The sequence below is a fragment of the Sorex fumeus genome, unplaced genomic scaffold (assembly GCF_029834395.1).
Source record: "Sorex fumeus unplaced genomic scaffold, SorFum_2.1 ptg000042l, whole genome shotgun sequence".
Lineage (NCBI taxonomy): Eukaryota > Metazoa > Chordata > Mammalia > Eulipotyphla > Soricidae > Sorex > Sorex fumeus.
The window spans coordinates 7,377,419-7,402,241 of record NW_026606099.1 but is presented as its reverse complement, the minus strand read 5'-3'; the positions used below and the strand labels follow the sequence as shown (position 1 = coordinate 7,402,241).

Genomic DNA, 24,823 nt, shown 5'->3' with positions numbered 1-24,823 from the left:
TAACCTGCCCACACGACACAGCCTGGCAAGCGATCTGTGGCATATTCAATATGCCAAAACCAGTAAATACAATGGATCTCATTCCCTTGACCCTGAAAAAGCCACCAATATGGCAGCATTAAGAAGGATGAGGAAGGAGAGGCTGATAAAATCTCAAGGCCGAACTAGGATGCCAAAATGAAGAAGGATAAAAATGACTGTCTGTACTTTCAATGCACATATGCTGGCATGGGATAACCTAATGTTGCAAGCGTGAAAGATCAAGTACAACATCATTGGTCTGACGATGACGAGAAGGCATCAATCACATCACGCTGTTTTCGAGACTGGAGAAGAACTGTTCCTCGGAACATGCGACAAAAGAGGCATCAGTGGTGTTGGTGTCCTTGTCAACATGAACTTGGCTATGAGCACTGATTCATTCAAATGTCTAACAACCCGAATCAGATGATTACACTTGAATAGATGTGGCTCCCTGCTGGCAGTTTCTATCTTCATTGTCTACGCACCAACATCCAATTATGATGAAGCAGAAATTGAGAAGTTCTACATGGAGCTGGAGAAGTTCTATAAAGAAGACCACACCTTCTACAAGATCATTGTCGGTGATTTTAATGCCAAGAGAGGACCAAGAAGATCATCCGAAGAATTCCACATCGGGACCCATGGCCTAGAATGGAACCATCAGGGTGAGAGACTGTCTGAGTTCATCACATCGACCAAGACCATCCATGGTAACTCACAATTCCAGAAGACCAAATATAAACGTTGGACATGGGAGTCTCTGGGCGGATGATTCCACAATGAAATTGACCACATGATATTCAATCGAGGGTTTTGCCTAACCAATGCTGCTGTTGTCCCAAAATTCCAAATGGGATTGGGCCACCATCTCCTTTGTGCAAAATTCTACTTCATGGAGTGGGAAGAAAGGGCTGCAAAGTTTAAGAAGAAAACTCCCAGAACGACTATCAACTGGGAGCTGTTTGGCACTATTGCGGCAACATGGGAAGATGCCGCCGTTGACAACACTGACGAGAAATATGATAGACTGGCTCAGCACCTCCATGATTGTGCAAGGAATGCCGAGAGAGAGAGATAGCCACAAAAAAGACGACTGTCTTTGAAAATTCTTTTTTTTTTCCTTTTTGGGTAACACCTGGCAATGCACAGGGGTTACTCCTTGCTCGGCACTCAGGAATTACCCCTGGCGGTGCTCAGGGGACCATATGGGATGCTGAGAATCGAACCTGGGTCGGCCACATGCAAGGCAAATGCCCTACCCACTGAGCTATCTTTCTAGCCCGTCTTCGAAAACTCTTGAGCTCATTTGTCAACGTGGCTTGGCGCAAGCCTCAGGCAATCACAAGCAAACGTCCGAGCTCGCAAAGGAGTGCAGAGAAATAATCAAAGATATCAAAGAGAGAAGAGCAACAGTGCTGGCAGATGCAGCAGAAGCCAGGAAAAGCATTCGCAATGTCCGCCTGTCCTTTGCCAACTACAAGACCAAGATGACTGCCTTCCAACATCCTGATGGATCTCTCACATCTTCCAGAAGGACAATGGAGAATATTATCCACGACTTCTACTTGGATCTCTTCGATAGCCATGTCCACCTGCCCACATACCAAATTCCACAGGATGGATATGTCATTCCCAAAGTTCTCCCTTCCGAAATTCGACACACCATTTCGTCAGTAAAGAAGCGAAGAGCCCCCAGCGCAGACAAGGTCATACCTGAACACCTGAAGAACCTGCTGCCAGTTTTCATCAATACACTGGCTTAGCTCTTCACATGCTACCTGTCTGAATGCAAGGTTCCATCCCAATGGAAAACCAGCAGGACTGTACTATTGTACAAGAAGGGAGACATCCACGACACTGGCAACTATTGCCTGATCTGCCTGTTGTCTGTTGTCTACAAGCTGTTCACTCAAGTCATCCTGAATAGGATTGGCAGAACACTAGATGAAGGACAACCATGCGAGCAAGTCAGGTTCCGAAAAGGATTCAGCATGATCGACCATATCCACATGATAACCAAGCTCACTGAGGTTTCTCGGGAGCTCAAGATGCCACTCTGTCTAACGTTCATTGATTTAAACTTCTTTAAATCTTCTTTGATTCTGTTGAGATTGAAGCAGTCATCAAAGCCCTAGTCAAACAGGGCATTCAAACTCAATACATCAGGATCCTCCGTGACCTGTATTATGGATTCACTACCAAGATCTCACCATTCTACAAGGAAGTGATCATCCATATCAAGAGAGGGGTTCGGCAGGGTGATACCATTTCACCGAAACTCTTTAGTGCCACCCTCGAGAATGTCATGTGATGACTGGAATGGGAAGGAATGGGAGTGATGATAGACGGTCAGCAACTACACCACCTCCACTTCTCTGATGACATTGTTCTAATAACACCAAACATTAGCCAAGCAGCACAAATGCTGGCTGACTTCAACCATGAGTGTGGAAAGGTCAGACTACAGCTGAATCTCATGAAGACAACGTTTATGAGAAACAGTCTCGTTCCTGATGCTCCATTCACTCTCAATGGAATGAACATCTCTGAATTAAACAGTTATGTGTACCTAGGTCGAGTAGTCAACATGACGAATGACCTGGCACCTGAGTTGCGCAGGATGAAGAGAGTGGCTTGGAACGCCTTCAAGAGTGTCGAAGAAATAGCTAAGAGGATGAAGGACCTCTGGCTCTGGGCACATCTCTTCAATTCCACTGTTCTTCCTGCATTAACATACGCCTCAGAGACCTGGGCCCTACGAAAACAGGATGAGAATGCTATTTGGGTCTCCCAAAGAGGAATTGAAAGAACTATGCTTGGAGTATGACACTTCACTCAAATGAGAGAAAGAATCCAGAGTTCCGACCTCCGTAAACAGTCAAGAATCAGGGATTCTGTCTCATTTGCCAAGGCATCCAAAATCAGATGGGCTGGACACATAATGAGATTTGGAGATGACTGCTGGACTAGATTCCGTTGTGGACTGGATTCCACGGGATGTCAAAAGATCGTGTGGCCACCCACCTACAAGATGGTCAGACTTCTTCATCAAGACCTAAAAACGATTGGTTTGTGGCTCTTTGTGTTCCAAGAATGAGCAGACGCCATTGGGCTACACTAGCACGCGACAGAGATGAAAGAAGACGTTACTGGTGTCCACTTGAGCAAATCGATGAGTAACAGGATGTCAAGTGATTAAGTCAAGTGATATATATGTCTATCTATTTTTTTTCTGACTCTCCTATCACTTAAAGTTTGCAAAAGAAAAATTCCTCAGGGGTGGGAGATCAATCAAAGGGCTACAGCTTAGCAGGCGAACATTCTGAGTTTAGTCCCTAGTGCTGTGTGGTCCTGCAAGCACTGCCAAGATGCAGGATGTCAGGATGACCCCTTGAGTATCATGCCTGGGAGTCACTTCAGTACCTCTGGGTATGGCCTCCCAAACAAAAACACTCACAAAATTGGAGTACAAAATAACATAATATGAGACTGACACCCAAGGATAGTAGACACAAGGGTCAGAAAGACTGCTCCATAGTTGGAAGCCTCCTCATGAGCAGGGGGGAGAAGGCAGCTGGAATAGAGAAGGGATCAAAAAGAAAATGATGGTTGGAGGGATCGGTGGGGATGGGAGATGTGTGCTGAAAGTCGATAAAGGACCAAACGTGATGCCCTCTCAGTATCTGTATTGCAAACCATAATGCCCAAAAGTAGAAAGACAGTATGGGGAAAACTGTCTGCCAGGGAGGCAGGGGGAGGGTGGGAAAGGGGGTATATACTGGGGAGATTGGTAGTGGGGAATGTGCTCTGGTGGAGGGATGGGTGTTTGAACATTGTATGATTTTAACTCACACATGAAACCTTGTAACTGTATTTCACAGTGATTCAATTAAAAATTAATCAATTTTTTTTAAAAAAGTCCTTTCAAAATTATCCTGGATTGGGGCCAAATGATAGTACAGGGGTTAGGGTGCTTGCCTTGTACACAGCTGACCTGGACTCATTTCCCAGCATTCCAATAGTTCACCCTCACCCCAAGCCCCACCAGGTGTAATTCCTGAGTGCAGAGCCAGAGTAATCCCTGAGCATCCTACAAAATTAAAGACCAAATATATCCTGTATTATTGTGCTGAGCACCCAATCCAATGACATACATCCTCTGAGAGACAGATGAGATCACATGGAAGACAGAAGCATTTCTGAGGTAGGTGGTCACAGGCTCACACACACCTGAAGTGGGCTGGAGAGATAAGTCAGAGTTCATTACATCCTGGAGCCCGATAGTCAGTCCTTATTAGCACATGGTCCCCATGCAGAGAGTTAAGAGTACTTACAACAGGGTATTCATCCAAATAAGAAGACTCCATCAGGCATCTCCCTTTATCATGCTGAAGAAGTGAGGGTAAACTGGCTCAATTTTCTATGTCTTCCCTAGCTGTCTTGTAAAAACCTTTAATTCTTTTCTGCGCAACTCCCAGTTGCCTCTTTCGCTAATTATTATCAGAACATATCTACTGCTGCTTATAAAATGTTTATTAATTGCTGTTTCTATAGCGACTTTTCCCACTAGAAGGTGAGCTCAATGAGAGTGAAAATTTCACCTCATTTTTAATTTCCCTACAAGCAACACAATATCAAGCGTACAGTAAATGTTTGCTGAATGAATAGGTAAATAAAGACTAAACACCACATTGTCCTTATGAAATAATATTGGTACTATGGTTAAAAAATAATAAAAATAAAATTTCTTATTAGTCTCAAATACACATTTTTTCAATTTTAAATGGGGATGATTGGTACGTAGCAGGAACGAATATAAAGTATTTTTTCACACACACACGTGAAAGACTAAACACCATGCCTTCTGAAACCCATGATGAGTTTGTGAACTAAATGCAGAAGTTCCTTAGTTTCGAAGCTGTCCCACAGCTATGAACACTGACATTAGGAGGGTCAAGTGACTTTCATGAATTATTTTCTCTACACCACACTTCTTAATTTATAGAACAGTTCCTATTTCCTTCACCAACCCTTACCTGAAATTTCTTCTATGCTATTGGCTCGCATGTCTAGAAGGACTGTTCCATTAATAAGACAGCTTCTTAGTTCAAAAAGACTGTGCAGTGAAAGCGTCGCCACATAAGGCTTGCTCCAACGTTCTCCCCCATCCTCTACATCTTCTTCAAACTTCAGCCACCTGAAAACATGGCAAATGACTAGGTGCCAGATATGGAAAACAAGGATTTCTCAAGAAGAAGTTGTTAATGCAATCGACAAAGAAAAAATCTGAATAATGTCACTGAACACTGCAATCTACTGTAATCTATATTTCAGGCTACTCTGCTAAGTAGGTTAAATGACACTGGAAACCTGCATAAAGTTTGATTCCATATTCATTTTATAAAAACAGAAGCATAAGACACCAAATGTTATATTCCTCATTATCCCTGCGATAGTAGGATTACAAATAATTTCTATTGCCTTATTTTATCTTTATTTTCTCATTTTCTATAATTACACAATTTAAAAATAAATATAATTATGGGGCGGGGATGCGGTTCTTCGGTACCATGCAGGCCTTGCGTGCATAAGGCTGTGCATTCACTCCCTGAACTCCAAAAATAAAAATCTAATTTGTATTGTTTGGATACAGTTGTTGAGTCACATTCATATTGCTTTTTTTTTTAAATAAAAGTCTATCTGTATGACCTTTAAGTGTTTACAAAGACAGAATGAATAGACTAATTGCCTTCTTGGTTAGCATCAAGGCGACTGGCTTTTTCAGTCATCTCTATCCAAAAAGAATGTCCATGGATAGAGCAGGCATTCAGGAAGAGCCATTCCGATGAGAAATGGAGCTACTGTTAGCTAATAACCTACTTGCCTCCTTTATCAGGGCTCCGGCATGCCATTTTTGCATCCACGAGACTCCGTGGTGCGTTATTAGAGCCCGAGATATTGCCCTATTCATCTGAGGGTGTTTCTGGGAGGAGACCACACCTGGTGGTGCTCAGGGCTTACTTCTGGCTCTGTGCTCAGGAATCATTCCTGGCAGCGCTGAGGGAACCACATGGAGCTCCAGGGACCAAACCTAGGTTGGCCTGATGCAAGGCAAGTGCCTTTCCTGTTCCAGCATCACCCCTGCCCCTAACCTGAGGGGTTTGAACCTCCACAAGCACAGCCAACTCGTCAGAAAGCCTACTATCAAGACGGCTATAATTCACAGGGTTTCTCTGAGGTTGGATTCTCCCTCAGGAAATTAAAGCCTTAAAACTTCTGGTACTTCTAGCAAATTAAAGCCTAAAGTGCCCAATATTCACTTGTAAGAGAAGTCTAGACATATGTTATGTCTGCTGGACCAGATCGAGGCCTCTTCTAAGTCAGGCCTACAGCATCAGGGCGACTTGTGAGCTACTCTTGGCCGCCAACAAATAAAGAGACAGCCTACTGCAGGTCCATGTGTCGCCCACGGTGCCAAGGTCAAAGTCAATTGGCATAGATGTGACGAAAACATCTTCCTACAGAGGACTGTGGAAAAGCAGTCCTCATTTCAGTAACCACCGCTGCCAGGAAGACATGAAAGGCTGATGGGACTGTCACTTGCTGAAAGGTACACAGTTGCCAGCCCAAGCACATCTAGACACAGGTTACTCGAGCGCCTCACCTGGCTGTCTCTTTCCATTCTGCGTCTTCTCCCTCTTTCATACAGATCTCATCTAGCTCTGTGAAAAGCTCATGTGGCACATGCTCTTCATCCTCCTCGGTGCCAAGAATGAACTGAACACGCTGAGATGGAGTGTCTGAAAAACCAACCAGAGAGAAAGGTCTGCTCTCAGCCTTAACTCAGAACAGAAATAGCATTCTAACACCCTTAGCACATCTAGGATGCTTTATAACTTCAAGAACAAACAGAAGACAAATCCTGAATGCAGATCAAAATGATTTCTTTCCAGAAAAAAAGTTTCTTTTTTGGGAAGCAGTTTTATGAGGGGAAAAAAATTACCTAAGTCCACTTGAGGAAAATGGCAAGAAACTAGAAATCTGATTAATATGGTCAAAAGTAATAACTAATTCCCTAGCAAATGATCTCACCTACTACAGTACTGTTTTTTGGAAACTTAAAATAGAAAATCTTCAAGAAGATACTTTGTGTTGGTTGTTTCGGGGGGCACACTTGGGGCTAACTCCTAGCTCGGTGCTAGGGGGGCAAATCTGGTGGTACTCGGGACCATGTGGTATCAAGAACCAAACCCAAAACTCCCACATGCCAAGTATGAGATCCAGTTCTCTGAGCTATCTCCCCAATCCCTACAAGACAATTTTGATTCTTACAGGCATTTCTTCTTGGAAGCACGTTCTGCAAACTCTACAGAAGGACTAGTGAATGCAGAGCACCTGCCTAATGTCCGTCCTACATTCCCTCTGCCTCACCAAGCCCCCGAGTCACGGATCCCACCCTCTCTCCCGAGGGTGTTACCATGGGCCAGAGCCTCTGGACCTTCCTCTCCTTGGCTGGCTCCTTTGCCCCGTCCTCGTCTCCGGTGCTTCTGGCCATGGCTTCGGTGGTGCCGATGGCTCTGCCGGCCCAGGGGCATCCGAACCCCCACATACAAAGTTCTGTGGCCTGGAAAAAGGAAAAAAAGGTGATGATAAAAACTTCTTTACTAAAACAGATTTAGCAAATTTGAGAGGAGGGGGGAAAAAGAATATAGTTCTTGGGCTTACGTAAAACTCTAGAGCAACAAGATTTCAAGGACTTAAGTAAGAGAGACCATCACCCTACACATAACTGCAAACCTCAAAGGAGGAACTGTAAAGATTCAAGGAAATAATGTGTGTGGACATGATCTAGAAACATTAAAGGTCAATACGGATGCTAGTTGTTGCAATTAAAATTTGACTAGGCAACTGGAAAAAATTGCTCTAGGACAATCATAACAAGTGAGACTAGAAAAAGTGGTTGAGTACTCAAGTATTATTTGTCTATGCCAAAAAACCTGACTCATCATTTGCTAGTCACGTGCCTAGAGCAAATGATCTTTTTGTGGCTGTCCTTAAAAAAGAAAACTAATATTGAGGCCCTGGGCTCAATCCCTGTTGCTGCAAAATAAGTAATAAAAAGGAAGACTACGTGCTAGAATGATAGTACAGCAGATAGGGTTCTTGCCTTGCACATGACCCACCATGGTTCAATCCCCAGCACCCCATGTGTGCCCCTAAGTCACATTATGCTGACTAGTCCCTAGATGCTGAGTTAGGACTAAGTTCTGAGCACTGGAGGACCACAAAAAAAACTAAGCAAACAAAATTAATACTAAACGCTTATTATTTAAACTAAGAAAATATAAAAAAGATAAGGGAAAGAAAATAACTAGCAACTTAAACATATATATCTATACATACACGTGCACAGACATATTCGAGAGTAGTTTCCATTGTTTGTAGTCTTGTTTGCTTTTCAGTGGTGCTGGGGATTGAACCCAGAGCCTCACAGGTGTAAGGAAGGTGCTTAACTTTGGAGCTACATCCTGGATTTAGTTATAGAACACACGATCTAGAATACTATGAGACTGGTTGCAAATCATAAGCAAAGTGAGGGAGAGGTATTAAATGTTACAGACTTACAAGGCGACTAATAGGAAGGGACATTGAATGTTGTAAGGAAATAAATGATCCACAGCTTTCCTTTCTGATTTTTCCTTTCCTATTTCTTCATTGCTTCTAAAGACTTTCTTCCAGCTTTGTTGTTGTTTTGTTGGAGACTTTTTTGGTTTTTTTTTCTTTTTTGAGACTTTTACACATCTCTCACCTGACTTCTCATGCATTCACTTACCAAGCCTGAGTCCAGAATCCATAGCTTCAGAAATCCTGCCATCCCCAACACGAAGAGCCTTGACTACTTAATCCTCGGTACTCAGTACTCAGTCTAGTTCTCCACATCTTTCACCCCAAAAAGATGTTTCCATCTTTAGTCATTTTCTTCATGCCCATAATCCTATACACATTTCCTTCCCCCCCCCGCCCCCCAAGCAGGTCATATAACTTTTGAGTTTACTGAGAACACAGGCTCTCTCGTGTGAACTCATTCCACTTCACCTGGCTCGCTCCTCCCTGGCTCGACTTCCATTAAAGGGCATCACCTGCTATGGCCCAAGGATCACCCTCCATCAATTATCTCCAGCCTCTTGCCTCCACCTAGCCCTGCCCTCAGCTTTCTCTTGGCTCCCACGGTCTCAAGACCCACGGATTCGGAAAAGAAACTGCCGGTGCAGCCCCGTCCTCACGAGTTTCTACCTTATCCTCTGCCCTTCTCCACCAAACCATTTTCAGCAACTTCTATTGACTTCGTTCCATTTTCTCACATTTCTTTTCTATAACCTCTGTCTATAGCCACTGAAACTGCCCTCGTTCAGGACGCCAAAGCCCACTTTCTCTTCCAATCTCTATCATCTTACATTTCTCTCCATTTGGCTCAAAAAGTGTCTTGAGCATCCAGAACGTTCCTGATGGAATCCTCTGTCCACCGGTTCCTCCTGGTGCTCCTGGACCACTGTCCTCCCTGGCTCATTTGGTCTCTCTCTGATTGTGCTTATCTGGCCCATTCACAACCTGCATCAAAGAAAGTTCCTGGGGGGCTGGAGCGATATCACAGAGTGTAGGGCGTTTGTCTTGCACGCAGCCAGCCTGGGTTCAATCCCCAGCATCCCATATGGTCCCCTGAGCAGTGCCAGAGGTAACTCCTGAGTGCAGGGCCAGGAGGAACCCCTCTCCATTGCCAGGTGTGACCCAAAAAGCAAAAAAAAAAAAAGGAGAAAAAAAGAAAGTTACAGATTTCAAAGTTAATTTCTAGAAATGACCCTGAAAATCTTATTGTGGTTTAGTTCACTATAAGCAAACCTCCCCCCCCCCCATCTCAAATCAGGATCATACTCATTTCTTCTGTTTCTGCTCATAGTATCCCTGTTTTTTTTTTTCCCACTTTCCAGTCTCGATAGTTCATTTACCTTAGATTCCCACCACCACCCTTTGTCCCTCAGCGTAACAACCTCCGGATTATGGATGTCGAACGTTTATCTCTCGTTTTGACAATGCCAGGGGCCTGCTTCCTATGGCACACACCATATTAATCCTCCTGAAGTACTATTCTGATCACAGCTATATCCTGCCGCCGGGATTATTTCATGCTCCCAAAATTTCAGGCCCCAAACTCCTTTCTAATCTTTTCTTCCTCTGGGACAAATAATACATTCCACGGGGAGGAAAGAGGAAAGGCTTCTTAAAGACTATGCAAGCAACTGAAAAGCAACAAATATAGAAACCCAATATGTGCTCAAACTGAATAAACATTGGGGGAGGTGGAGATCTAGAGATGTATAACTTCTCCGTTTATACCAGCAATATAATGGCTAGTTTTCACTCTGTCTCCTCCTCGTAGCCTTGGCTGCTATACCCACTATGATCTCAAACTCTTTTCTCTGAGCCAAACTTCTGTTCCACAAATGTGTCGATGCTTTTTGGACACTAACTGGACTCACTCCTTCAAGATTCAGGGCAATGCCTTCCTTCTTGCTATTATTTCTATCTCCTCAATCAACTGTGCCTTGTCCTTCCTCTAAATCCCCAGAATCCTTAGCTGGCGTTTTTGTATGCACTTGCTGTATCCTGTGCTTAAAAATTAATCAACTACCCATCTTGCTTCCCGCTAATCATCAGCTCCAGTTATCTTGCAACTTCACTGAATCAAAAATACAGAATCAGCAAGGTGTGGTTGCTAAGATATGGGATTCCAGATGCCTGAAATCATCAGTGAACACTATGAAGTGTGAAAATGACTAAACTGAATGCCATCTTAATAAGATACCATCTGTTAACAAATGTTCCACCATACTATGTTAATATGGTTCTTATAATATGTCACTAAAATCCACTGGCTTATTTGCTAAGGTTACCATGCTTTGAGCACACATAACTAGCAAGTTTGGAAGTCTGAGCAGCATTTGACAGAATTTCAGAACATGCCACATACAAGGTGTCCACATACGCCATAGTTTACTGCCAGGGGCTATAGCAAAACCAAGCTTTAAGTTCTTATTGTAATAATTTCCTTTCTTTTTTTCTGTTTTTATTGTACATTCTGAAATATCACATTTTCCCCCTTATTTCTTCTAAATTTGAAGCAGGAGTACTTGAATTCCTTCCTTGTTATCACTATTTTCTTCTATTATTCTTACTTTTAAAAAAAGTTAAAAGGTGGGGTCTGGAGTGATAGTCAGCAGGTAGGGCATCTGCTTTGCACACAGTCAACCTGGGTTCAATCCCCGGCATTCCAAGCAAGCACCGCCAACAATGTTTCCGGTGTACAGAGCCAGAAGTAAGCCCTGAGCACTACCAGGTGTGACCCCAAAACAACTGGAACAAAGTTAAAAGGTTCTGCTATTTGACTTCTTTTGTCTCCATTATGTAATGTTTCGATCTTTATTGTGCAATAACTTCACTTTCTAAAATACCACAACACAGTATTGGCAAATAATACGTGGTAAATTTAAGAATGCTCAGGGATGACAAAGTGTACTGCTTGTGACTAAGACGTGTTGTTAACAAGTGACTCAGCACATTCTGGCAAAAACGTTGTACACAGAACCAGGGAGACAGTTGAACTCGCTGGAGCGCGTGCACCGCATACAGGAGCCCTAGCTTAGATCCTCAGCACTGTATGGTCTCCCAGTACGCCCAGGAACGACCCTTGGGCAGTGAGCTTGGAGCCAGAAATAAGCCCCAGCACTGCTGTGGCCCAGAAACCATAAATAAATGATGTACTATACATACTACCACTTACACAGAGCATCTTGGGCAGCGCTGACCTGCTCCATTCCGCCACTTGATCCACGCAAACCAAGTGTTAACCAGCAGTGACCTTTCCACAGGCAGAAAATGGCTGAACACTAACGTTAATCTGTGAAAACCACTGCCCTAGATGGTGATGCTTTCCACTGGGCAGGTCTAAGGCACCCTCTGCCAGCTCTATAGAAAGGAAAGGAAAGCGTGGTGAGACGGCTCCTTCTCTGAAAAAGCGACCTGGGTTCAATGAGTTTCCACAAACATTAACCAACTACAGTGCCTCTGAAACAACTGCTGTTCTGAAACACCAGAGATGGGAAGAAATGAAAATAAACCCCAGTAGGGGTCAGTCAGGGCTAAAAATGAGCAAGTGGCTGTTAGAAAACCAGGTATAAGTTTCTAGGCAGGGGATTCTGAAGCAAGGACTGGGATTTTCTCGGTCAGCAGAAAAGATAAGATACAGATCAACACTAGGAAATGGCAGCACCAGTAGAATCTGTTTTCCTCTAACTATTCCCTCAGAATTTGATTATTTCACTAAACTAATCCTTAAATCATTCGCTGACCTTTTAAATACTCTCCCATTGACGTCATTTTTGTCCCTCTGATCTACCAGCCAAATCTCCCAGACTTCACCTTCCTCCACAATTATTCATTTATTCTTTGTTCTAGTCATTGTCAAACCTATTCGTTGGTTGCTGGGTATAAACGCAAAAATTCACTTAGTAAAATTTCAGAAAGGGTGTAATTTTATTTTTTTATTTATTTATTTTGCTTTTTGGGTCACACCTGGCGATGCTCAGGGGTTACTTCTGGCTCTGCACTCAGGAGTGACTCCTGGCGGTGCTCAGGGGACCATATGGGATGCTGGGAATCGAACCCGGGTCGGCCGCGTGCAAGGCAAACGCCCTACCCGCTTGTGCTATCACTCCAGCCCAAGGATGTAATTTTACAGTAAGTATGTGTATACACATACAAAGAAAATTTTTCATGAACTAGGGCTGAATTTTATGGAGCAGGACAGAGAGCACAGTTGTGAGAGAATCTGTTGCTGGGGCCTGGGCCTGTCATCAGAGCGTCTTCCTCACGCACCGCTGACCCAGCAGGCACGCAGAACTGATCAGCGCATGCAAAAGGGCATTCCACTCCCCCAGACTGCAGATGGACTCAAAGTCAAAAATGACAAGGAGAAACGAAATCGGTCATGTGGAGCAAATAAGAGCCATTTTTATGACCAAGTGACTCATTCTGTTTAAAGCTTATTAGAAGGCACTAAACTTGCTCTGGGTTCCATAATAATCTAGTACTCATCAAAAATAATGATCTTCCAGATTTAAAAAATTTTGAAAAATAAATCTCTGCTCTAATTAAAGTAACTGCTCTCTACTCCTCTGGGCCTGGAAGAGTCCACTGAGGCATATCATGGACTATTAATTGATCTTTGTGAATTTATCTTTAGAAATCTGTTCTAATGTTCACTTTTGACTTTTCCCATTTATACAAAAAAGAAAGGAGCAATGTCATTGTTTAATGCGTCTTATCTACTGATGGAATTAATTTGTGCAAACAAATCTACATATACCAGAGTCTCTAAGAATGTCTGGAGGTTAAATCCCAGAAGTGGTTCTGAAAATGGGAATGGTTTAATCATGCAGAATCAAGGGTGCAGTGAAAGTGAAGGAAAACCCAGAGACTTATCTGCAGGCACAGTGCCTACAGGCATACACATGCAATCAGAACACAAGGTACTTATCCTTCCATCAAAGCAAGACTGATTTTATTTCATGTTTTCAAAAGATGAAGCCACCCTGAGTGCAGTCTCACCGAATGCCAGGGCTGCCTTCAGAGCAAGTCAGCAACCCAGTCATGGGCAGGCCTAGCACATGCACCCTCCCAGTTCGATTCCTGGCACCACAGAGTCTCACCATCATCAGGTGCAGTCCTGGAGGCCCCTGAGCACCGAAGAAATGGTATGTCTGGGTAATCCCCAGGACTGCAGGCAGCATAGCATCCTCTGACCTTTGCATCAAACAGCTGACCTGACTGGCAAAGTACCACCAGTGGGGGCCTGAACACCACTTGGGTGACCCTTTTCCCCCAGTCCCTGATAAAAAGCGATCCCAAAGCTGGGACCTGAGAGATAGTGTAAAGGTTAAAGCACTTGCCTTGCATATGCAACTGGTTCTGGTTCTCATGCGGTACCCCGAGCCCCACCAGAAGTGACCCCTGAGCACAGAACCGAAAGTACATCCTAAGCAATGCTGTGTTGCTGTACATGGTCTACTCTCCACCCCTCTCCACCTCTACCACCATAAAAAAATAAAGAAGTCAATCAGAGTGGAACCCACAAGAAGGCCAACACCACAGTAATTCCCAACTCCTCTTCCTCTCTGCAGAGCAGCTCTAAAACTGCATGAGGCCTGAAGTGGAGGTACCTATTTCCCCGTAATGCTTTAAAAACGAAACAGTCACGTTTGGTGAGTGCCACTCAATGCCTCTTTTGCAAAGCACAACACCCAAAAGGAGAGAGAGAACAAAAGGGAATGCCCTGCCACAGAGGCAGGGTGGGATGGGAGGGGTGGGAGGTGGGAGGGATACTGGGACCCGTGGTGGTAGAGAATGGGCACTGGTGGAAGGATGGATATTCGATCATTGTATAACTGAAATCCAAGCACAAAAATTTGCAAGTCTACAACTGTGCCTCATGGTGTTTCACTAATAAAAATGTTTTAAAAATAAAAAAAAATAAGAATGAAACAAAACCAAAACAATGCTACTAGGAGCCAGCAAGTGATCTCCAAAGGCTACATCGCATGCTTTGCATGCATGAGGCTCCAAATTCAATTTCCAGCATCAAATACCCACCTGTCTAACATCATCAGACATGGGCCTGGTGATCTCGATCACTGCTGGGGTGACCCTGGTGGTCTTCAGCACTACGGGGACTCAGTAGTATCATATCACCAGACCAAGCATTGAACTATCGGGCCCTGTTGGCTGAGCACTGCTTAGGAACCCTGAGTAGCACTTAAAGGCTGCCACCTGCTATATGCTAACATAAATTCTCATTTTCAAAGGTTACATATAAAAGACAAAAAAATCGATAGACTATCCCCTGGTGATGCTGGCTCCTATTAGGAATGTTTTGGTTTTGTTTCATTTTTATTTTTTTATTTTTTAAAAATTTTTATTAGTGACTGACTATCTGAGAAGATGGTCCTACTGTAAATTACTCAGCTGAGCTCTGGATGGAGTGCAGTCCTCATGGTCCAACCAAGAGGATATGCTAGGCTTATTATTCTACTTACAGGTAGACGAGAACATTCCTAAATGGTTACTAATTTTGAGGACAAAGATCCAATGAGCCAAGACAACTGAACTGAAAGCAACAATGCCCTCATGGTGTAATGAGAGGGAAGAGAGACAACAGATCAGGGCAGAAGGAAGCGTGAAGCCTCCACATAAAACTGTTTATATGACGAAGACAGTGTTGAGACTGAGTGGGTAATGCTGGTTAATGTGACCTGTGAGTGTCTCCCTTGTAAGAAGTGTGGGAAAGAATTCCATCACAGTCCTATTCCACTTTCTACTCGGCAACATGAGCAGTTTCCCCACATAGAAAATAAGGATGACACTGAACTAACAGCCTGGACTGCATGAAAAACAAAAGGACTCACTGTACAAAGTGACTGATCAAATGCCATGCAACAACTGTCGGCCTTCCACTTCCAGAACCTTTCCTCCTCAGACTCGCTGAAACCAACATCGGTTCTTTCCTCTGTCTGGCCAAAATGAGAAAACTTGACCTTGATATATCTGACTCCACTGACCGGCACAGAACCACCCACACAAGTTCTCATGCTTACAGACCCAGAGGCTGAGTCAGCCACTGAGCGTTTGCCCTTCTCATCCAAAGGACAAGTTTTCTCTGGGGATTGTTCAACTTTGATGGAAAAAAAGTCACAGGAACACGCAATACAGAGAGAACATTTCACATGCTGTCTCAGTCATTAGAAAGTCGCTGTATCGTAGCCTTCAACATCACAGGGAAAGCTGCAGCGAAGTCACAGAGCCTTTTGAGCCAAATGTGGGTTCTCATTAAAACTCCATTGGAGGGGGCTGTACTACAGTGCGCAGGGCAGTTGCCTTGCACACAGGTGATTCAGGTTCAATCCCTGGTACCCCGTATGGTCCCGAGCCCCACCAGGACTGAGCACAGGGCCAGGGGTGAGGCCTGAGCACCACTGGGTATGGCCCTCAAATGAAAACAAAACAAACAGTAAGAAAAACTCCTCTGGACATGAACCGTTCTCTAATAACACGCTTCCTTCTGCCCTGATCTGTTGTCTCTCTTCCCTCTCATTACACCATGAGGGCATTGTTGCTTTCAGTTCGGTTGTCTTGGCTCATTGGATCTTTGTCCTCAAAATTAGTAACCATTTAGGAATGTTCTCGTCTACCTGTAAGTAGAATAATAAGCCTAGCATATCCTCTTGGTTGGACCATGAGGACTGCACTCCATCCAGAGCTCAGCTGAGTAATTTACAGTAGGACCATCTTCTCACCACATAACAGGACACTAGAATCCATGAGGAAAAGGGGAGTTGGAGGAGAGACGCACTGGACATCTGAGAAGCCGAGAGGGGTTAGAGGGGAGAAGGAAGAGCTACTGAATCGGGGAAAGTAGACAGAGATCAACAAAAACGTCTCTCCCTTCCTTTCTACTTCAAGGAGGTATTTTTTGTTCTGTTGTGGGTTTGGGGCCACATCACAGGCTAATGAGCTCAGTGCTCAGGTCACTCTGTGAGGTCCATGTGGTGCTGGGGATCAAACCCAGGCTTCCCATATCTCTCTGCCTCTCAATAAACTTTATTCAGCTCTGTGTAATAACTCTTAAAGAATATAATACAGGTTTATCTTTCCCCTTCCTTGTTGAGATGAAAACACTAGGTAGAAGATAATGGGAATGGGATAAAAACAGCATTTTTTAAAAAATTAAGGGGCTACTACCAAGTGGCACTCTATGAAGTGGTACAGGCCTGAAGGTTTAGTACTAAGATCCAGCAGTACTTGGGGTCCTAGTGGTGTGGAGGAGGAGGGCAATGATTCTTGGGCCACGTGAATGCCAAGAGTGGGCTCTGCCCCTGTAGGTCAGATATTCCCCAGCTGCCAAAATGAGTTTTTGAAAGTAATTTTTTAAATTGGTAGCCTCCACACTTGATCTCTCCCCGACCTCCTGAACCTCTGCTTGTTCCACCACCCTTCCAAGTGAGATTAATCTCCCAGCTAACATCTCTGGGGCCTTTTTTTTCTTTTTTTTTTCTTTTTTTTTTTTTTTTTTTTGCTTTTTGGATCATGCCTGGTGATACACAGGGGTTACTTCTGGCTCATGCACTCGGGAATTACTCCTGGCGGTGCTCAGGGGACCATTTGGGATGCTGGGAATTGAACCCGGGTCGGCCGCTTGCAAGGCAAATGCCCTCCCCGCTGTGCTGGGCCTTTTTGGAAGTGAGAAGGATTACCCTGCCCTTTGGCTAGGTCCTGGCAGCCTCCATTCCATACCTCTGACACATCAACAGGACCAGCTCTATATCTCCTTAGTCATGTGATCACACAACAAAACTACTTACCAAAACTCACACTGCTCACAGGTACACTTTCTGCCACGGGGCAGGGAAGAAAAAGCAACCCCCCTTCTAATCCCTCCGAGATTCCCACAGGAGCTAACTACAAAGATTCACCCTCAGCATAGCAAGCCCAGTGAGAAGGATGCATACAAGTTCACCTTTTCAGTGAGTTTGAAAATAGTAACACAGAAGGCTCAGACAACACAAATTAGTTCTGTAAGCTCTCGGAGAATGATTTTAGAGACAGCCTGTTGAGGATGTTTAATGAGCTCAAAGAAACAATGGCACAGGGAGTCAGCAAGGCGTAAGAAAGCATAAAAGCTGAAATGAAAGAATTACAATGAAGAAATGAAGAGTATGGCAGGTGATAGAAAAAAAAAACACTAGGTCTAGACCAGCAGAACAACAGAAATTGAGGAAAAGATGAAGAAGCCCAAAAATTAGATGCAGGAAACCTCTGGAAAATAACAGTAGATAGAAAAAGTCTGAAAACAAACTTGGATTCTTGCACATGTAGAACATGTGTCCCTGACTCGTTATCTCCCAGTTCCTCCAATCAATTCCTTAAGAAAGTAAGTGTGTACCATCTTGTGTATTTATTGCATTTCAATATTACTTTCTGATAAATTGCTTTTATAATCTTAAAAAAGAATACTAATGGGGGAAGGTGTCATGCCACTTCCAGCAGTGCTCAGGGAATACTGCTTGTTTTGTTTTATTTATTTGTGTATTTATTTATTTATTTGGGGAGGGGAATGAATGGTGTCATACCTGGCTATGCTCTGGGCTTATTCCTGGATCCTCACTCAGCGATCACTCCTGGTGGTGCTTAGGGAACCATATAGGGTGGTAGAGGTCAAACCAAGGTTGGATGCATTGAAGGCAAATGCCCCACCTGGTAGACTATTGCTCTGGCCCCTGGACTACTCCAGCTCAGTGCTTAGCAATCATTCTGGAAGTGCTCACAAGACCATATGCAGAACAGGGAAACAAACCAGGGTCAGTCATGTACAAGGCTGACCCCACATAACTATGGCTCCAGTTCTAAAATATATTTTTAAAGTATTAAACTTGGGGGTTGGATCTCAAAATTAAAAACAACTGCCTTGTCTGTGTGAGGTGCTGGGTTTGATTCCTGGCATACCCACCCCACCAAAAAAGTATCACAATTTTTTCCACTTTATTTATATTGAGCTGGAGAGATATACAGTGGGTAGAATGCCTGTCCTGAATGCAGCTGATCCGGGTTCAATCCCTGGCAACCCATATGGTCTTTGAGTCTACCAAGAGTGATCCCTTAGCACAGAGCCCTGAGCACAGGTGGGTGTGGCCCCAAACCCAAAAACAACAACGAAAATACCCCCCAACTTTTATTAATGTTTCCAGGCAATTGTCAAAAATAAAATGATCTGAGTACTTCACATTTTCTTTTTTTTTTCTTTTTGGGTCACACCCAGCGATGCACAGGGGTTACTCCTGGCTCTGCACTCAGGAATTACTCCTGGAAGTGCTCAGGGGACCATATGGGATGCTGGGAATCGAACCCGGGTCAGCTGCATGCAAGAAAAAATGCCCTGCCCACTGTCCTATGGCTCCTGCCCCCGTACTTCACCTTTTCAATAGCGCATTTAAAAAAACTGGGAGATCAGGGGACGTGTCGTACTTGGCAGTCTCAGCAGACATTCCTCATTCTGTGCTCTGGAGGACTCACAGGTGCATATGTACTAGTAGGACCTCGAACAAGGGTAAACCGCATATGTGCAAGGCCATGTGACTTGCCTTTATTTAAAAATATTTAAAATACGCTTTGTGGTATTCAAAGCAGTACCTCATATGCTATTTATTAGATTCCAAGATGAGACGAGTATTATTAAACTTATTTTTTTTTCAAATGAGTTCATTCACGTTAAGGGAATTAAGGAATTTTTCCCCCTAGGTCTTACTGCTAGTAAGAAAGAAATTGGCCTCAAAGCTAGGTCTCATGACGTCCGACTGCCTCTTGTTAATTACCCTAGTAGGATAACAATTTTTTTATGAAGCAAGATAGTTTTCATTCGATAGAACTTGCTTAGGAAGATGCGAGAGGAAAGAGAGGCAACGCATGTTCATGAGAGAATACTTCTCCAGAGTGAAAAACGCAGGCAAAGGGACATAGACAAGCGAGTGAGATACATACTCAAGAGCGAACAACAACTTGAAAAGCAAGCCCAGAATAGCAATTCTTACCTTCCAACTCTTCTTTCTCATAGTGAATATTGAGAATCGTACTGGTCCCACCCTGATCCACCACAGCTTCTTCATCTGGTCTCTATTGAAACATAAAACAATCATAGAAGTATGTAGACAATCACTAAATAATCCATTTTAAGTACCTGGTATATATCACACTGATATACCACACAGGAGAGAAAATACAGTGGTTTGCTTGATTATCAACTTGAATTTTTGAATCTCACAATAGCTCTGAGACCCAAAGGTAGCAACCTTTCTTTCTTGTTTTATAAGTGAGCAGTCTAGAAAAGTCAAGCCTTCTCAGAGGCTGGATAGGAAACCTCTCCACATCTTCCAGGGCTTTCGGAAAGTCCAGCAGTCACACCCATGTCCCACCCCCACAGACCACTATGGAAGCGCAATTACCAGCCTTGTTCCAGAGGCTCAAAGTAAATCCTGAAAGAGATCAACTAGCCACAAAAATTCCCCAGATACCTATCCCCAGCTGAGAGCTATGGGGCTATCTTGGAGGGGTGTGGGCCAGTTCCTGCCCCCACCAAAGCCCCTGCAGCCACTCATGCGCCCCCAAAAGCGCCCCCCATGCCTTTACCCGGACTGCCCAATTAAATACTTGGGATTTTCTGGAGCATACAGTCCTGCAACCTCTCCGAACTCTGCAACACTGACAATCCAGTAGGAGCAAACCAGATTGGATGGGATGTAATGTAGAAACCGAACTCATCTCGATTAACAAAAACATTAATGCGGAAGGCTTAACTTACAACAACAGTTTAGTAATCCCTCAGACAAGGACTTAATGTCCCCTCGATGAGATATGAAAATTTTCACAATTTTTATCATTCTGTTAGGCATTTAGTTAGCCACAAATCACGATCACGATCATCCTGATGTTCGTCAATTGCCTCGAGCAGGCACCAGTAACGTCTCCTTCGTCCTAGCCCTGAGATTTTTTAAAAAGTGCCACATTCAAGGCTCTTTCAGGTTAGGAGAATGAGACCCATCATTGTTACTGGTATTTGGCATACTGGGTACGCCACGGGGAGTTTGCCAGACTCTGCCGTGTGGGCAGGCTACATTCGGTAGCCTGCCAGGTTGTCCAAAATAATATAAATAGGTCACAAATAATATAAAATAAATTATTGTGGGCCTGCTACGGGGCAGGCTTGAGGAGTGGTTGGGAAAACAGAGACAGTGGTGGAGGGAAGGTGACAGTGGTGGTCGGATTGGTGTTGGAATAGTGAATGCCTGTAACAATCGCCAGGAACAACTTTGTAAGCCATGGTGTTTAAATAAAGTGAGGAGGAAAATAAAAGAGCACTCTAAAACAAAAGAAAGATACACAGAACATTAATACTGCCCAAGGCCACAAACATAAAAGGCATCTCTTTTCATTTTAGATGCTCCACTTCTCCCACCTCACCTATGCAACTGTAGAACACGTTGGCATTTCCGAGTGGTATCAACGACGTTATCTCGTTTGGGATAACCTGTGCTCCTTGGCCTCTAGCATTTGAGCCATTTTTCCCCTCTGCCTCTTGAAAATCCCCATGCTAGTCCGACTTCTCTGATCACATCTCACCCAAGATTTGTCTTCCTCTAATCACTGCTCCCAAGGAAAAGCACTCTGCTTTTTGTTTCCTTCTCTTGAAGGAAACAAACTTTTCTGCTTATTTAAACAAAAATTTTTCAAGTAGATGGGCACCGTGAGGCTCAGCACTGACAGACCCCTGGAATGGCGCACCGCAAGATCTCTGTGTCTAAAACCAAACTTCTCCTCCTTCCAAAGCAGAAACCTAAACTTCTTTCTTTACTCCTTAGTCCCATTTGGAAGTTCACATCTATGCATTCGCCTATCCAAGAGGAATGGCGTGCCTTTTCTATGCCTTCCACAAAACAACTCCCCTTTCCCTTTTCAAGTCCGAGCTTGTAATATCATTAGTAATATCATTTGAATTCGCTCGAATTACTCATCCACTCTTTTTTGTGTGGGAGGGGGATCGTTGAGCCACACCCGGTAGTGCTCCTGACTACTTCTGACTCTCAAAACCAGGGTAACACTCAGGAATGCTCAGGGGACCAGGTAGTGCTAGGGATTGAACTCGGGTCTCCTGCATGCAAGGCAGGTGCTAAGGGAGTTGAGCTCTGTCATTCACTCTTATCCCGCACTTTTAAGCCCTCTCGGTGATACCAGACATTGTTTCTGTTATGAAACCACTCCTTTTATTTCCTGAGTGCTGTACCAACTCCCGGCTGCAGTGGCAGCACAGCGGTAGGGCGTTTGCCTTGCGCGCAGCCAGCCTGGCTGAGCCAGGTTCGATTCCTCTACCCCTCTCAGAGAGCCACCGAGAGTATTCAATATGCCAAACACAGTAACAACAAGTCTCACAATGGAGAGGTTACTGGGCCCGCTCGAGCAAATCGATGAACGACGGGAGGACAGTGTTGGACAGTGTTGGACCAACTCCCGCCTAGTCTCACTCCCACCAGCAGCCAGAACTTACTGAGATCGCACAGGTCTCAGCTTAAACATGCCTGAAACTTCTTTTAAAATAGTATGATTAATTTATTTCTTCATTAAAAGTATTTGCTACATACAAATTTTGAGAAAATGTGTCTGAAAAAAGTGTGGGAAACGTTAATAAGTAGATAACTGATACTCAGTGAATGTCAGTAAGGCGAGAAAACTCATATGTTCCACTGTAATAAAATTTTACAAGCCTTCAAAAAAAAACCATGCCTGAAAGTCTAAAAGTCAGCGGCAGACTCCCTAACTACCTTTCTGCTGAGTTATGCCAAGTTCCCCAATTATATGCCCTCAAAGCACACTCTACTTTTCACTAGCAATGAAATCTCTGCTCACTACGGGAAGAACTCTATCTGTCTTTCCCACTGTTTCACCCGGCACCCTACACAGACTTTTCACGTAGTAGGTTCTCAATAAATCTTTGTTAAAAGAATATATAGAATGTCACTCTGACTCTCAGAGATGGAATTATTTTTTTTTCAATTTGAGCTTATTTCATAACTAACTTATTTTTCTTTCCATAAGTCCAGCTCCAATCAGGTTCACTGATCCCACATACACTGTGCACTTGCCCACCTACAGGCCCTTACTCACATGTCTGATCCTTTAACATTCCCATCTCAACTTTTCAGCACACTGCATCCCTATTATCCGTCAAGATCCTGCTCAAATTTCCAACTTACCATTCCAATTTTATTACTTTATAAGTACCATCTTTTTTGTTTGATTTGGTTTTTTTGTTTGGGGGCTACATCCAGGGGTGCTCAGGGCTTATTCCTGGCTCTGTGCTCAGGGATCACTCTTCACAGAGCTCAGGAAATCATACAAAGTGCTGGGGATTGAAGCAGGTTGCCCATATCTAAGGCAAGTGCCCTGCCCGCTGTAGGCCTCATGGATATCATCTTTGCTCCCGAATAAAGCCGCCTCAACATAAGGCAAGCTGTTTTCTTGATGAGAAGATTTTTCTTTAAGGCAAACTGAATAAACAAATTTTAAGGAAAGTAGATACAAGTATCTACTTACAGTATTTTTAAATTGGACTTATAGGGGGCCAGAGCAACAGTACAGCAGTTGGGGGGCTTGCCTTGCATGCAGTTGACCAGGAATCAGTTCACAGCACCCCATACGGTCCCTCAAGCCTACCAGGAATGATCACTGAGTGTCAAGTCAGGAGTAACCCCTGAGCACCACCAGGTGCATGCCCCCTCAAAAAAAATTTTTTTTAATTAATTTGTCACTCACTGCTGAAAGATAATGCTAAAAAATTAACTCAATAGTCTAAAATAATGGCAAAAACTCATCCTGGTGTTTGAAAAAAATTACCACTGGTTTGTAAACAGAGTAGTATATATGAATTAAACCATAGAGTGGTACTACTGAGAGGATACGAGAAAGCCTCTTATTGTAGAAAAGTAAATGCAAAAAGAATGTGAGAAGCTGGAGAGATAATACACGAGGGTAAGGCATGACCTGGGTTTGATCCTCAGCACCACATATGGTCCCCCAAGCCCCAATCGGAGTGATCCCTAACTAGCACAGGACCAGAAGCACCACTTCCCCGCCTTCGGGCTCTTACTTGCATCTGATCATTCAATATTACCATCTCAACTTTTCAGCACACTACATCCCTACTATCCTTCCAGATCCTTCTCAAATTTCCCTAAATTTGTGACCCCAAAACCAAAACTGAACAACAAAAGTTAGAATACCAACAACTGAAAATCCTACTGAATTGCATTGATTTTTCAACAGCTACTAACAACACAAGAAACAGTTAAATGTGCTATGTCTCCTCACGAGAGAACATATCATCATTCATAAAATCAGCCTTCCAAATAAATGTTCCAAGCTTCTAAACCCAAATGCCAATTTATTAAAAAAAGCTGTGCAACAGAGCTCCTTAAAATCAACACCAAAGGAATCTAATCAGCAAAATTCAGATTGTGGTAAATGTGACAGAACAAATCATTGTTCCCTCACCACTATTTCTTTATTAATAATTGCAAGAAGAGAAACACAGGGAAAGGGTCAACTAGAGAAGATTAAAGCGACCCATCATACTTTGTCACTGAGAACTCTGGGTTCAACGGGACCAGGAATGGGATGTTCTGCCCCTATTCCCCTGTCTCCGGCAACCTAGCAGTCATGCCCATAAGCCACCTCTGGCCAGTGCCAGAGAATCTTGTCATCAGCCATGACCCAGAGTCACATGGCTTTCTCTCCAGGAAGGGAGCATAACATGACACTCACCGTAACCATGCTGCCGGACCCACACCAGGCTGTTTTATTCAGTGTGCCCCAGAGGGGAGTGGGTGAGACCCCTTCCCCACCCCAAGGGACCCAGCACTGGCAGCCAAAAACCCCCATAACTCACCCGCCACCATGCTTGGGGCTGCTCTCCACATGCTTGGCCCAAACCTTAGCCACGAGTGAACCTATTCCTGGACTACAGTCATATTTGCAGCCACGCGACACTTCGTACCATACACCGTACCCAAACTCCAAGAGTACCACTCTGCAGGATAACACTGTTTTTGTCCTTCCTGCATAGCCTCAGGTCGTTTAGGTTTATTGGGTT

General features: G+C 43.9%; 1 protein-coding gene across 2 annotated transcripts in view; it reads right to left on the bottom strand.

Annotated features, from left to right (window-relative positions):
* The window catches only part of SLC4A8 (solute carrier family 4 member 8), a 66,224-nt gene extending 46,431 nt beyond the window's left edge, over positions 1 to 19,793 (bottom strand). For both annotated transcript variants that reach the window (XM_056120013.1, XM_056120014.1), the window contains exons 1-4: positions 19,716 to 19,793; positions 7,502 to 7,648; positions 6,689 to 6,824; positions 5,061 to 5,221 (exon numbers count right to left, since the gene is read on the bottom strand). In XM_056120013.1, coding sequence (XP_055975988.1) covers positions 5,061 to 5,221; positions 6,689 to 6,824; positions 7,502 to 7,619 — 415 coding nt within the window. In that variant the 5' untranslated portion in view covers positions 7,620 to 7,648; positions 19,716 to 19,793. The remainder of the gene's footprint in view (positions 1 to 5,060; positions 5,222 to 6,688; positions 6,825 to 7,501; positions 7,649 to 19,715) is intronic.
* Between the last annotated feature and the right edge of the window lie 5,030 nt (positions 19,794 to 24,823).